This window comes from Scyliorhinus canicula, chromosome 2 (assembly GCF_902713615.1).
Source record: "Scyliorhinus canicula chromosome 2, sScyCan1.1, whole genome shotgun sequence".
Taxonomy (NCBI): domain Eukaryota; kingdom Metazoa; phylum Chordata; class Chondrichthyes; order Carcharhiniformes; family Scyliorhinidae; genus Scyliorhinus; species Scyliorhinus canicula.
The window spans coordinates 283,465,704-283,481,703 of record NC_052147.1 but is presented as its reverse complement, the minus strand read 5'-3'; the positions used below and the strand labels follow the sequence as shown (position 1 = coordinate 283,481,703).

The window sequence follows — 16,000 nt, the reverse complement described above, 5'->3', positions numbered from 1 at the left end:
CATCTCACAGAGAGCAGCACTCCATGGTCACACGTCTGGTACATGCGACAGGATTTCTGTGATGACAGCTGTTGCCGATGACACCTGCGGGTGTTTTTATTTAACTCACAGTTGGCGGCGGCAGGATTGGGGCTGGTGATGCTCAGCGGCCGAGGACATGCGGCAAACCCCTTCTGTTCTGAAACAGGAAAACACAGCGTTACTTTGAGGTAGTAGTTTCAAACCAAGATGGAGCCAGATGGTAATGGGAGAGGACGGAGGATCCTTAAAACAATTCATTGACCTGACATCAAAGGTGTGACTGATATTTAATCCCAGATTGAAATGTGAGAATCGAGGATGAGATTCTGCTCCCCGCCCAACCCCAAAATATTCTCTGGACAATTGTACCCTCTGCCCATCGGGAAACTGTTGGGATTGGAAGCAAAGGTGTTTTCACACCTCTCCTATTTGGCATTAGGAAAAATGCAAACATTCCAGCCCCTTGATCTTGGCTCCTCCCACTATTCCCATATCCTATGATTCCATGAGTTTCCAAAAATGTATGAACCATGAGTGTTTGATGGGGACAGTGTAGAGGGAGCTTTACTCTGTATCTAACACTGTGCTGTATCTGTCCTGGGAGTGTTTGATGGGGACAGTGTAGAGGGAGCTTTACTCTGTATCTAACCCCGTGCTGTACCCATCCTGGGAGTGTTTGATGGGGACAGTGTAGAGGGAGCTTTACTCTGTATCTAACCCCGTGCTGTACCCATCCTGGGAGTGTTTGATGGGGACAGTGTAGAGGGAGCTTTACTCTGTATCTAACCCCGTGCTGTACCCATCCTGGGAGTGTTTGATGGGGACAGTGTAGAGGGAGCTTTACTCTGTATCTAACCCCGTGCTGTACCTGTCCTGGGAGTGTTTGATGGGGACAGTGTAGAGGGAGCTTTACTCTGTATCTAACCCCGTGCTGTACCCATCCTGGGAGTGTTTGATGGGGACAGTGTAGAGAGAGCTTTACTCTGTATCTAACCCCGTGCTGTACCTGTCCTGGGAGTGTTTGATGGGGACAGTGTAGAGGGAGCTTTACTCTGTATCTAACCCCCTGCTGTACCTGTCTTGTGGATTATGTAGTCAAAATGAATGAGGCAGAAGTTAATGAAGACACCAACCTACACAGCGGAGTCTCTGCTCTTTGTGCACATCCTTCTGTCCCACTACGAGAGGTATGAAATGTATCTCGCACAGTCCCAAGAGGCGCTCCTCTCGCCGGGATCTCCCCCCAGCATTGTGCACGTCCCTGTTCGGACTGTTGCTGGCAGCCTGGGCCTTCAGTCTGTTCCTTGCTCGTTCCTTGGCATTGAGCCGCTCGTTACGACTGGTCCTTCTCTTCAACAGATTCTCACAACGACTCTTCAGGGCCAGCGTCATGCACTCATAGTTACCTGGGGGGGGGGCAGATCAGCAATCATGCTCACACACTCTTCACCTTACCATCTGCACAGAAATGATTTAAGCCACTGTCTGTCTCCACCCCATTGTAAATCTTACTTCATGTATTTATTCACTTCCCTTTTACAAGCTGTTTTGGATTCTGGTTGCATATCAACTTGCTGGACAAGAAAATCAGCTCCTAATTCCTGTCTTTGTTGTATTTATGTGTTTCTGTTCATCCATCTCCCGCTCTGCTCGCTGATCTCACTCCGGGTACAGCTCAGCCTCACTCTGCCTTGTTTCCTTCAGGGCTTTGACCCTTCTGATGACAGACGGTTGCTATGGTGTCTGGAAGGCAGTGTCCAGTGGGGTACCACAGCGATCTGTGCTGGGCCCCTCTATTGTTTGTCATTTATATAAACGGCATAGATGACTATGTGGGGGTCAGGATCAGTAAGTTTGCAGGCGCCGGAGTGTGGCGACTCGGGGATTTTAACTACAATGCAGTGTTAATGTAATGATGTGGAGATGCCGGCGTTGGACTGGGGTGGAGCACAGTAAGAAGTCTTACAACACCAGGTTAAAGTCCAACAGGTTTGATTCAAACACGAGCTTTCGGAGCGCAGCTCCTTCCTCAGGTGAATGGCGAGGTACCTCGCCATTCACCTGAGGAAGGAGCTGCGCTCCGAAAGCTCGTGTTTGAATCAAACCTGTTGGACTTTAACCTGGTGTTATAAGACTTCTTACTGTGTTAATGTAAGCCTACTTGTGACAATAAAGATTTTTTTTTTGAATGCGGAGGGCCAGGTTAATGGGGTGGGTGAAAAGGGCATTTGGGACTCTCGCCTTTATCAGTCGAGGCATTGATTGCAAAAGCAGGGGGGTCATGTTGGAGTGGTATAGAACTTTGGTGAGGCCACAGCTAGAGCACTGGGTGCAGCTCTGGTCGCCACGTTATCATAGAATTTATAGTGCAGAAGGAGGGCCATTCGGCCCATCAAGTCTGCACCGGCTCTTCGAAAGTGCACCCTACCCAAGGTCAACACCTCCACCTTATCCCCATAACCCAGTTACCCCACCCAACACTAAGGGCAATTTTGGACACTAAGGGCAATTTATCATGGCCAATCCACCTAACCTGCACATCTTTGGACCGTGGGAGGAAACCGGAGCACCCGGAGGAAACCCTCGCACACACGGGGAGGATGTGCAGACTCCGCACAGACAGTGACCCAAGCTGGAATCGAACCTGGGACCCTGGAGCTGTGAAGCAATTGTGCTATCCACAATGCTACCGTGCTGCCCGAAGGAAGTGATTGCATTGGAGGGGGTGCAGAGGAGATTCACCAGGATGTTGCCTGGGATGGAACATTTCAGTTATGAAGAGAGGTTGGATAGGCTTGGGTTGTTTTCTCTGATGTGGAGATGCCGGCGTTGGACTGGGGTGAGCATAGTGTGGTGGTATGATTTGCATAGCTGTCTGCCATTGGTGCAGAACGCCAGCTTACCATTGGCCCTGGTCGGTCATGTGCCTCTCGACCGATTGGTTGAGACCAGTCATATGATGGCTCTCCGATTGGTCGAGAGGCTGAGTTATCCACGCCTCCTTACCGAGGTGTAAATAGTCAGAACGCCCGGTGGTCGTCCATTTACTGTAGTCGACCGCAGGGCTAAGTTCTAGCTTATTAAAGCCTAACTTTTGTACAGCAACTCGTCTCGCGTTCGATTGATGGCTCATCACATAGTAAGAAGTCTTACAACACCAGGTTAAAGTCCAACAGGTTTGTTTCATAGAAAGTATTCATAGAATACTCTTGCTCCTTCCTCAGGTTGGATTTTGTTGATTGTCACGTGTACCGAGGTACAGTGAAAAGTATTTTTCTGCGAGCAGCTCAACAGATCATTAAGTACATGAAAAGAAAAAGAAAATACATAATAGGGCAACACAAGGTGTACAATGTAACTACATAAACACCGGCATCGGATGAAGCATACAGGGGTGTAGTGTTAATGAGGTCAGTCCATAAGAGGGTCATTTAGGAGTCTGGTAACAGCGGGGAAGAAGCTGTTTTTGAGTCTGTTCGTGCGTGTTCTCAGACTTCTGAATCTCCTGCCCGATGAAAGAAGAGTGAAGAACCCTAACCCGCCTCTTCATTCACCTGAGGAAGGAGCAGTGCTCCGAAAGCTAGTGATTCAAAACAAATATGTTGGACTTTAACCTGGTGCTGTAAGACTTCTTACTGTTTTCTCTGGAGCAGAGAAGACTGAGGGGTGACCTGATTGTGGTGGACAAGGTTATGAGGGACATGGACAGGGTAGATAGGGTGTAGCTGTTCCCCTTAGTTGAAGGGTTGGAGCCAAGTAAATGGGATTAGGTCAGTAGGTCAGACGTTTTACATGTGTCAGTACAGACACGATGGGCCGAAGTGCCTCTCCTGCACTGTGAGATTTTGTAATTCAGTAATCGTCACCTCTAAACCCTGTCAAGATATCTGCGATCCTCCAGTTCCAGCCTCTGGTCCATCGCGGAACAAAACCAGCTACTGTTGGTGGCCATTATGGGCCTGGGTCCTCAGACATTGAGGGTGGGATTCTCAAATCCCGCGGCAGAGTGTCCACGCCATCGTAAACGCCGTCACGCTTTACCACGGCGTGAACGGGCCGCTGCCAGGACTAATTCTGGCCCCTACAGGGGGGCAGCACGGCGCTGGAGCGGTTCGCGCTGCTCCATCTGCCAATCCCGGCGCAAACTGGGCGCCGCGGGATCCGTGCATGCGCAGTGGCGCCGACGCCAACGAGGACATGCGCAGTGGCGCCGACGCCAACGAGGACATGCGCAGTGGCGCCGACGCCAACGAGGACATGCGCAGTGGCGCCGACACCAACGAGGACATGCGCAGTCGCCTCCTTCAAAGCATCGGCCCCGACACAACATGGCGCAGGATTACTGGGGCCGGCGTGTAGGAAAGGAGGCCCCCAGCCAGAGAGGCCGGCCCGCTGATCGGTGGGCCCCGATCGCGGGCCAGGCCACATTGGAGGCTCCCCACCCCACCCCACCCCCACAGGCCACCACGCGACTCTTCCACGTCGAGTCCCCGCCGGCTCTGAGCAGGTGTGGACGGCGACGGCGGGACTCAGGGGTTTTTGTCACGGCCGCTCGGCCCATCCGGGCCGGAGAGTCAGCAGGCCGGCCGGAGAGAGCGGCTCGCGACCACGCCGACCACGCCGGCGCCAATGGTGCCGATTCTCCGCCCTCGGAGAACCGCGTGCCGGCGTCGGGGCGGCGTGGCCAGTTCGCGGGAATTCTCCGGCCCAGGGCTGGGAGATTCCCGCCCTGAATTCCCTCCTGAAACCTCTCCACCCCGTAACCCGCGTTCCTCATTTAAGCTGCTGGTTGAAAGCTTCCTTTCTGACCAAACTGTTAGTCACCTGTCCTAACATTCCCTCAGCTAGCTCAGTGTCAGATTGTATCTGTAAATGCTCCAGACGGGCAACCTTTTGAATATTTCACTGCAGTAAGTTTGCTGCATCAACCCAAGCAAATCATTAATATACTGCCGCTCTAAATAGTCCGTCTAACTCTAAGTGATCATGTGGCTTGGTTCCAGTGTCCACATTATGCTCACGTTGCCAAAACTATAATACCTGATCGTTAAAAGCACTGCTCGCTGTCTGTGTGATGTGGAGACATCGGCGTTGGGACTGGGGTGAGCACAGTAAGAAGTCTTACAACACCAGGTCAAAGTCCAACAGGTTTGTTTGGAGTCACTAGCTTTCGGCGGGCGGCTCCTTCCTCACACTGGCTGCGTGACCTCGCTGTCTGTAAATTAATGACCTGCGGTATTTGGCCGCAAAACTTCTTCCATGTCCTCAAATTCTTCACAGCTTTAGAAGATGTGAAACGCGACAATCAATCTGTGCACACTGCGATCCCACACCGGCACCACATCAATTTGCAAAGTTTCCAAACAGGAGCAGATGTCGAGCCTGCGGCGCCGTTGAACAAGGATATGGCTGACCTTCCCCCTCTAGCCCCAATACCGTTCGATACCCTGGGCGGCATTCGCCATTCCCGCTGCAGTGAATGGAGACCTGGCTGAGCGCCACATTCCCCCGTCCTCGCTGGCAGCGGTAATGAGACGGAATCACAACGAAGAATCCCACCCCCCTGTTTCTTTTAGTGATGTTTCCTGAAATGCAATCATTGACCCTGGTCTCCAGGAGGAACGAGCTCCCATTTCCTTTTCGGGAATATTGCCGATGAATCTTTCACACGAGGCTGGAAGGGCTGCGATTTAACAAAGAACAATACAGCACAGGAACAGGCCCTTCGGCCCTCCAAGCCTGCGTCGATCACGTGTCCTATCTAGACCAGTGCATTCCAGGCCACCACCACCCTCTGTGTAAAAATACTTCTCCCGCACATCTCCACAGAACCCATCCCTCCCTCACCTTGAACTTGTGCCCCCTTGACGTGTCTGAGGAGTGACAACCCCTGGTGGGCTCCTCATTGGGCTTGGCCCTCGATGATTGATGGAACCATCAATTCACTAGACACGTGCTTTAAGATATGAACAGTGGTTTTAATCTACTTACAACAGAGCCAGCCTGTTCCACGTTGAACTCTCGATGAACTGAACGACTGGCTCTGAGCATTGGTATTTATACAGCAGTCCAGGGGGAGGAGTCGTGGGCGGAGCCAAGGGTGGAGCCCTGTACAAACTCCTAAGCATTCCCAGTGCTACATCCCCTAGTGGTCGGGCAACGCAACTGCGCTTACAAATGCATGGTCTCATGTATATACAATACAGTGTGAATTACGGAGTTACATTCACCACAATGATACAGCTGGGGTGGGAGGGTGTCCGGAGGGGCGGCCTGGGTGGGCTCCCAGATGACCAGAGGCTTTCTGAACATTTAAAGGACACAGGCAGCCCTCAGCAGTGTGAGCAGCCAGGAGTCTGTAAGTAGCAGCACAGGAGTGTGTTTAATTGACAGACTGAGCAATGTCGGTCTGAGCCAGGCCAGCCCGATCCCGAGGGGGACACCCCGAGTTCACAGACTTGGCACCAAGTCACTACCGGCTACTGATCCCGGCCCAGGCAGCCATCCCCCCAGCAAGCCCACAGCTTTCAATGTGTTTCAGTGTAATTTCAGCCTCGCGCTCCCCCTCCGCAACCATGTCACCCAGTCCCCGTTTGTAAATACTTGTAGTAACTGCAGGCCAGTCAGCCTTACGTCAGTGGTAGGAAATTACTGGAGAGAATTCTTTGAGACAGGATCTACTCCCATTTGGAAGCAAGTGGACATATTAGCGAGAGGCAGCATGGTTTTGTGAAGGGGAGGTTGTGTCTCACTAACTTGATAGACATGATGTGGAGATGCCGGCGTTGGACTGGGGTGGGCACAGAAAGAGGTCTTACAGCACCAGGTTAAAGTCCAACATGTTTGTTTCAAACACTAGCTTTCGGAGCACAGCTCCTTCCTCACCTGATGTTGTAAGACTTCTTACTGTAACTTGATAGAGTTTTTCGAAGAGGTCACAAAGATGATTGATGCAGGTAGGGCAGTGGATGTTGTCTATATGGACTTCAGTAAGGCCTTTGACAAGGTCCCTCATGGTAGACTGGTACAAAAGGTGAAGTCACACGGGATCAGGGGTGAGCTGGCAAGGTGGATACAGAACTGGTTAGGTCATAGAAGGCAGAGAGTAGCAATGGAAGGGTGCTTTTCTGATTGGAGGGATGTGCCGACTGGTGTTGCGCAAGGATCAGTGCTGGGACCTTTGCTGTTCGTAGTATATATAAATGATTTGGAGGAAAATGTAACTGGTCTGATTAGTAAGTTTGCGGACGACACAAAGTTAGGTGGAATTGCGGATAGTGATGAGGACTGTCAGAGGATACAGCAGGATTTAGATCATTTGGAGACTTGGGTGGAGAGATGGCAAATGGAGTTTAATTCGGACAAATGTGAGGTAATGCATTTTGGAAGGTCTAATGCAGGTTGGGAATATACACTGAATGGTAGAACCCTCAAGAGTATTGACAGTCAGAGAGATCTGGGTATACAGGTCCACAGATCACTGAAATGGGCAACACAGGTGGAGAAGGTAGTCAAGAAGGCATACGGCATGCTTGCCTTCATTGGCCGGGGATTTGAGTATAAGAATTGGCAAGTCATGTTGCAGCTGTATAGAACCTTAGTTAGGCCACACTTGGAGTATAGTGTTCAATTCTGGTCGCCACACTACCAGAAGGATGTGGAGGCTTTGGAGAGGGTGCAGAAGAGATTTACCAGTATGTTGCCTGGTATGGAGGGCATTAGCTATGAGGAGCGGTTGAATAAACTCGGTTTGTTCTCACTGACTCCATCCCGGTTATCACAGTTAAATGCCGGATTTGCATGCTCCACCCGGACACAAACCTTGTTTTCGCTGCCAGTGTGGGACTGGAGAATGGCGCTGGAACTGGCACAGGGCGCGGACCTCGATTTCGCTGCCAGTGTGGGACTGGAGAATGGCGCTGGAACTAGCACAGGGCGCGGACCTCGATTTCGCAGCCAGTGTGGGACTGGAGAATGGCGCTGGAACTGGCACAGGGCGCGGACCTCGATTTTGACCGGACGCCCAATTCTTCGCCCGATCACGGTTCGCGTTACCGTTACGGGGCAGAGAATTCAGCCCATGGTCACCTTTCCTGGCGCTAGCTTTTTATTCCTGATTTACCGAACTTAAGTTCCCCAGCGGGCTCTGGTGGGAACTGGGGTCGGCCGTTCAGCCCGTCGAACCTGCTTCGCCATTCATTCGATGGTGGCTGAGCGTCTACCTCATTGCCCCTTCCCCACACCATCTCCAGATCATTAGTCTCCAGAAGCCTATCACTTTCTGCCTGGGACTGACCGAGCTTCCACAGCCTCTGGGGGAGAGAATTTCAAAAACTCACCACCCTCTGCGTGAAGAGACTGCCCCCCCCCCCCCCCCCCCCCCTCAGCTTTACCAACTTGGTGATCAGCCTTGATCATAACGAATGGCAGAACAGGCTCGAAGGGCCGAATGGCCTCCCCAGGCTCCTATTTTCTATATATGCTTCTAACCCTAACCCTTATTCTCAGATGAAGTCCCCCCTGGTTCCAGACTCACCAGCTGGGGAAACATCTGATCCAACCTGTCCCACCCGGTAAGAATTGAGCAGGTTTCAAGGAGAACCTCTCATTCCTCAAAATTCTCGGGAATACAGACTCAATTTCCTCAATCTCTCCTCACTATCTCTCCTCGCTAGGGGCTGGTTTAGCTCACCAGGCTAAATCGCTGGCTTTTAAAGCAGGCCAGCAGCACGGTTCGATTCCCGTACCAGCCTCCCCGGACAGGCGCCGGAATGTGGCGACTAGGGGCTTTTCACAGTAACTTCATTGAAGCCTACTCGTGACAATAAGCGATTTTCATTTTTCATTTCACGGAGCAATCCCGTCATCCCCGGGATCAGTCTGGTGAACGTCTCCCCAGTGTCTCTTTCCTGAGCTAAGGAGGGCAAAGTTGTACAAGTATCATTGCAGTTCCACTGAGGCGCTAGAGAATTGCAGCAAGGCACCTTCCCTACTATATTCCAATCCCCTTGCAATGCAGCCTTCCTCACTGACTGCGGCACCTGAATGCTGGTTTTTAGTGGGTTTAAACGTTTTGGGGATTTGAGCTCGTGCTCCAGGTGATCAATCCGGGCCCCTGGATCCCTCATTCATTAACGTGACCATTTTGTTACCACACTTTTCTCGGAAGGCCGGCCTGATGGTGGGCAGCTGGCTCCTGTGAAACCCTCTGTCCCAGTGAGGGTCACTACCCCTGGGAGGCAGCGAGGGCAAATTATTCCTGAGCGCTCAGCATCTGTTACACTCTGCGTAACCTGATCAAACATTACGCCATCGCACACAATCCCGTCACCCCCCTCTCTCTCTCTACTTTCTCTGTTACTGACTGAGGTTCCATCAACACCAGGGGCAACGAATATCCAAAATTCTAACAATAACCAGCAATCTGTAATCCAAAATATCTAACTAGAATATAGCCAGCACTGTATAACTACAATATACTCTATCTAACAATCATAGAATTTACAGTGCATAAGGAGGCCATTCGGCCCATTGAGTCTGCACCAGCTCTTGGAAAAAGCACCCTACCCCCTACCCTATCCCCATAACCCAGTAACCCCACCCAACACTAAGGGCAATTTTGGACACTAAGGGCAATTTATCATGGCCAATCCACCTAACCTGCACATCTTTGGACTGTGGGAGGAAACCGGAGCACCCGGAGGAAACCCACGCAGACACGGGGACAACGTGCAGACTCCACACAGACAGTGACCCAGCGGGGAATCGAGCCTGGGACCCTGGAGCTGTGAAGCAATTGTGCTAACCACTGTGCTACTGTGCTGCCCTGACAATGGTCAGTCATAACAAAGAATATATAACCATGTCCAGCAATAACTAGTAACAAATATCTAAACCCAGCAATATAAAACCAGAACCATAAAGATGTCCCTATAGCACATCCATAAACAATAATGTAAAAGCACAATTGGCAATATATAAATACAGAATATATCCACAAACACACAAGTGGAAACTGGTACAAAACACCCAACACAACAAAGTCAAAACTGCCCAGCAGCCCAGACATCTAAAAGCATTAAAAAAAATCTCAGGCAATTGCAAAAACCAAACTCCACACTCAATTCTGGGCACTGACTCTAGATACTGTCCCACACAGTCAGACACAGTCAGATACTGTCCCACACAGTCAGATACCAGTCAGACACAGTCAGATACTGTCCCACACAGTCAGACACAGTCAGATACTGTCCCACACAGTCAGACACAGTCAGATACAGTCCCACACAGTCAGATACTGTCCCACACAGTCAGACACAGTCAGATACTGTCCCACAGAGTCAGACACAGTCAGATACCGTCCCACACAGTCAGACACAGTCAGATACTGTCCCACACAGTCAGATACCAGTCAGACACAGTCAGATACTGTCCCACACAGTCAGATACTGTCCCACACAGTCAGACACAGTCAGATACTGTCCCACAGAGTCAGACACAGTCAGATACTGTCCCACACAGTCAGACACCATCCCACACAGTCAGATACAGTCCCACACAGTCAGACACAGTCAGATACTGTCCCACACAGTCAGATACTGTCCCACACAGTCAGACACAGTCAGATACTGTCCCACAGAGTCAGACACAGTCAGATACTGTCCCACACAGTCAGACACCATCCCACACAGTCAGATACAGTCCCACACAGTCAGACACAGTCAGATACTGTCCCACACAGTCAGACACCATCCCACACAGTCAGATACCGTCCCACACAGTCAGACACAGTCAGATACTGTCCCACACAGTCAGACACAGTCAGATACTGTCCCACACAGTCAGACACAGTCAGATACTGTCCCACACAGTCAGACACAGTCAGATACTGTCCCACACAGTCAGACACAGTCAGATACTGTCCCACACAGTCAGACACAGTCAGATACTGTCCCACACAGTCAGACACAGTCAGATACTGTCCCACACAGTCAGACACAGTCAGATACTGTCCCACACAGTCAGACACAGTCAGATACTGTCCCACACAGTCAGACACAGTCAGATACTGTCCCACACAGTCAGACACTGTCAGATACTGTCCCACACAGTCAGACACAGTCAGATACTGTCCCACACAGTCAGACACAGTCAGATACTGTCCCACACAGTCAGACACAGTCAGATACTGTCCCACACAGTCAGACACAGTCAGATACTGTCCCACACAGTCAGACACAGTCAGATACGGTCCCACACAGTCAGATACTGTCCCACACAGTCAGATACTGTCAGATACTGTCCCACACAGTCAGACACAGTCAGATACTGTCCCACACAGTCAGACACAGTCAGATACTGTCCCACACAGTCAGACACAGTCAGATACTGTCCCACACAGTCAGATACTGTCCCACACAGTCAGATACTGTCAGATACTGTCCCACACAGTCAGACACAGTCAGATACTGTCCCACACAGTCAGACACAGTCAGATACTGTCCCACACAGTCAGACACAGTCAGATACTGTCCCACACAGTCAGACACAGTCAGATACTGTCCCACACAGTCAGACACAGTCAGATACTGTCCCACACAGTCAGATACCACCCCACACAGTCAGACACAGTCAGATACTGTCCCACACAGTCAGATACTGTCCCACACAGTCAGACACAGTCAGATACTGTCCCACACAGTCAGATACTGTCCCACACAGTCAGATACCACCCCACACAGTCAGACACAGTCAGATACTGTCCCACACAGTCAGATACCGTCCCACACAGTCAGACACAGTCAGATACTGTCCCACACAGTCAGACACAGTCAGATACTGTCCCACACAGTCAGACACCATCCCACACAGTCAGATACCGTCCCACACAGTCAGATACTGTCCCACACAGTCAGATACTGTCCCACACAGTCAGATACCACCCCACACAGTCAGACACAGTCAGATACTGTCCCACACAGTCAGATACTGTCCCACACAGTCAGACACAGTCAGATACTGTCCCACACAGTCAGATACTGTCCCACACAGTCAGATACCACCCCACACAGTCAGATACTGTCCCACACAGTCAGATACCGTCCCACACAGTCAGACACAGTCAGATACTGTCCCACACAGTCAGACACAGTCAGATACTGTCCCACACAGTCAGACACCATCCCACACAGTCAGATACCGTCCCACACAGTCAGACACAGTCAGATACTGTCCCACACAGTCAGATACCGTCCCACACAGTCAGACACAGTCAGACACATTCCTACACAGTCAGACACAGTCCCACACAGACACAGTCCCACACAGTCAGATACCGTCCCACACAGTCAGACACCATCCCACACAGTCAGACACAGTCAGATACCGTCCCACACAGTCAGATACCGTCCCACACAGTCAGATACCGTCCCACACAGTCAGACACAGTCAGATACCGTCCCACACAGTCAGACACAGTCAGATACCATCCCACACAGTCAGATACCGTCCCACACAGTCAGATACCGTCCCACACAGTCAGATACCGTCCCACACAGTCAGATACCATCCGACACAGTCAGATACCATCATACACAGTCAGACAAAGTCCCACATAGTCCCACACCATCAGACACCATCCCACACAGTCCCACACAATCAGACACAGTCCTACACAATCAGACACAGTCCTACACAATCAGACACCATTCCATACAGTCCCACATAGTCAGACACAGTCCCACACAATCACACCATCCCACACAGTCCCACACAATCAGACACAGTCCCACACAATCAGACACCATCCCACACAGTCCCACACAATCAGACACAGTCCCACACAATCAGACACCATCCCATACAGTCCCACATAGTCAGACACAGTCCCACACAGTCAGACACAGTCCCACACAATCAGACACCATCCCATACAGTCCCACATAGTCAGACACAGTCCCACACAGTCAGACACAATCCCACCCAGTCAGACACAGTCCCACACAGTCAGACACAGCCCCACACAATCAGACACCATCCCATACAGTCCCACATAGTCAGACACAGTCCCACACAATCAGACACAGTCCCACACAATCAGACACCATCCCATACAGTCCCACACAGTCAGACACAGTCCCACACAATCAGACACCATCCCATACAGTCCCACACAGTCTGACACAGTCCCACACAGTCACACACAATCCCACACAGTCAGACACAGTCCCACACAATCAGACACCATCCCATACAGTCCCACATAGTCAGACACAGTCCCACACAGTCAGACACCACCCCACACAGTCAGACACAGTCCCACACAGTCAGACACCATCCCACACAGTCTGACACAGTCCCACACAGTCACACACAATCCCACACAGTCAGACACAGTCCCACACAATCAGACACCATCCCATACAGTCCCACATAGTCAGACACAGTCCCACACAGTCAGACACCATCCCACACAGTCCCACACACTCGGACACAGTCCCACACAGTCAGACACAGTCTCACACAGTCACACACAGTCTCACATGCTCCCATACAGTCGGTGCCGTCACAGTCTCACACAATCAGAAAAAGCCTCACACAGTAAAATAAACATTGCACAGACTCCCAGAGATTTGGTCATCGTCACAACTCTCATCCACCCTCGTCTACCCCTCTCTCTCTCTTCTGTTACGGTTCTATTTTACTTTCTCTGACTATCTTTGGTCAAGAAATCCAGTTACATCAAAGCACTACCATAGCAGGATCACGTTATTAAAAATTAACAAACCGTTCTCATTCTCAAGCTCAGTGCCTGCATTCTGACCATTCCAACCTTCATACCTTGTTTTGGGTTTGATCTGTCAGATGGCTTTCCACTCCACGTTTAGCTTAGACTCTTCATCCCTCATTCTCAATATGATTCTGCTCTTTCTATCGGTTTGTTTTACTGTCGCTGCCGTTCCCTCTCCCTGTGGTTCTTACTCTCTAACCCCCTCCGGTTATCCCAAATCAATCTCCAGCTGTGCAGTCAGTTAATCTCTAATCTTTTAAATTATTTTCTATAATCTTTATTGTCACAAGTAGGCTGACATTAACTCTGCAATGAAGTTATTGTGAAAAGCCCCTAGTCGCCACACTCGGGCGCCTGTTCGGGTACACAGAGGGAGAATTCAGAATGTCCAATTCACCTAACAGCACGTCTTTGGACTGTGGGAGGAAACCGGAGCACCCGGAGGAAACCCACGCAGACACGGGGAGAACGTGCAGACTCCGCACAGACAGTGACCCAAGCCGGGAATCGGACCCGAGACCCTGGAGCTGTGAAGCAACAGTGCTAACCGCTCTGCTGCCGTGCTGCCCTCCGCCAGTCAACAGGAATAGGACTGATCCCACAGGATACAACAACAACTTGCATTTATATAGCCTCTTTCTCGCAGTGCAAACAATCCAAAGGTATTTCACAGGAGCTTTACCAGACAAGGGTTTGCCACTGATCCGCGTAAGGAGATATCATGTCACATTGCCAATGCTTGCTCCAAGAGGTAGGTTTTTTAATAAAGGTGTTAAAGAAGGGTGAGAGGCGGGGAGGTTTATGGTGGGAATACCACAGCTTAGGGCCCAGGGGGCTGCAGGCATAGAATCATAAAATGTACAGTGCAGGCAGAGGCCATTCGGCCCATCGGGTCTGCACCAGCCCGTGGAAAGAGCACCCTGCCTAAGCCCATACCTCCGCCCTATCCCCACACTGCCACTCTTTCCCTGTAACCCCACCTAACCCTTTTTGGACACGGAGGGCAATTTAGCACGGCCAATCCACCTAACAGCACATCTTTCGGGACTTGTGGGAGGAAACCGGAGGAAACCCACGCAGACACGGGGAGAACGTGCAGACTCCGCACAGACAGTGACCCCAAGCCGGGAATCGAACCCGGGACCCTGGCGCTGTGAAGCAACAGTGCTAACCACTGTGTTACTGTGCCGCACTGTGCTACAGCATGCCCACCAATAGTGGACAATAGTGATGCAGTACTGACACAGGAGCTGAATTCTCTGATCCTTACCTAAATACAGCCCCTCGCGGATCCCACATCGCCGTTCGTTCACATTGAAGTCGATGTAGAAGACGGTGACTGGGTGCCCGAAGCTGAGCTCTGGGCTGGGGTCCAGGGTGATGACCGCATCGTGGGGAGACCCCAGGCTGAGGCCAGAGTCTGGCAGGATGGTGATCAGCTTCTCTCCAGCCCGGGGCTCTGCCGCGTAGACGGCCACGGCCGGCTGTGGGATCTCCGCCAGCCGCTTGCACTCAGAGTCTGACAGAAAAGACACTCGCTGACACAGGCTGGATTTGAGGTAGCCCAAGCTGGCCGTGGACCATCGGTGCAACCTGGCAGCTTTGAACTGCGACCCCTCGGCCCCCAGCAGCTCGACGAGAAGCGCCATGGACAGCAGCCATTCCCAGCGCCAGATCATGACCAGGATCGCCGGGAAGTACAGGATCGCCGGGGTGGGGAAGAACAGAAACCCCACGTACTGACAATCCCACTTTAAGAAATGGTCAGTCAATCTCTCAGGGTTGCAGAGACCCAGATGGATGTAGATTTGCAGCTGTCTCTGTTACTCAGCGATAGGCAGGCGCACGGACACACTCAGCAGCAACTTCGGGAGGGATCAGGCTGCACAACTGACTGGTCCAGACTGTGCTGAGCCACTACAGCAGCTTGAAGTTAGTTCTGTGAATGCCTGTTCCAACTCCACCCTCCACAGCCTGACACCAGCACTGGGCGGGACCTGGCAGCTTCTGCTTTCACAACTCAGCTCATAGCATCTCCCCAAAGCACAGACCAGCACGCACAGACTCTGTGACAGGGGCAGAGTCCCACACACACACTCACACACCATCTCCCCAAAGCACAGACCAGCACGCACAGACTCTGTGACAGGGGCAGAGTCCCTCACACACACACACACTCACCATCTCCCC

The 16,000-nt window shown here is 51.4% G+C and overlaps 1 protein-coding gene across 2 annotated transcripts in view; it reads right to left on the bottom strand.

Moving 5' to 3' along the window:
- Positions 1-15,740, bottom strand: part of si:ch211-67e16.11 — a 32,716-nt gene extending 16,976 nt beyond the window's left edge. The window contains exons 1-3 of one of the 2 annotated variants that reach the window (XM_038790176.1): positions 15,081-15,740; positions 1,155-1,427; positions 8-178 (exon numbers count right to left, since the gene is read on the bottom strand). In XM_038790176.1, the coding sequence (XP_038646104.1) occupies positions 8-178; positions 1,155-1,427; positions 15,081-15,489 (853 nt within the window). In that variant the 5' untranslated portion in view covers positions 15,490-15,740. The remainder of the gene's footprint in view (positions 1-7; positions 179-1,154; positions 1,428-15,080) is intronic. The other variant, XM_038790177.1, reaches the window with a different exon arrangement.
- Positions 15,741-16,000: the final 260 nt, after the last annotated feature.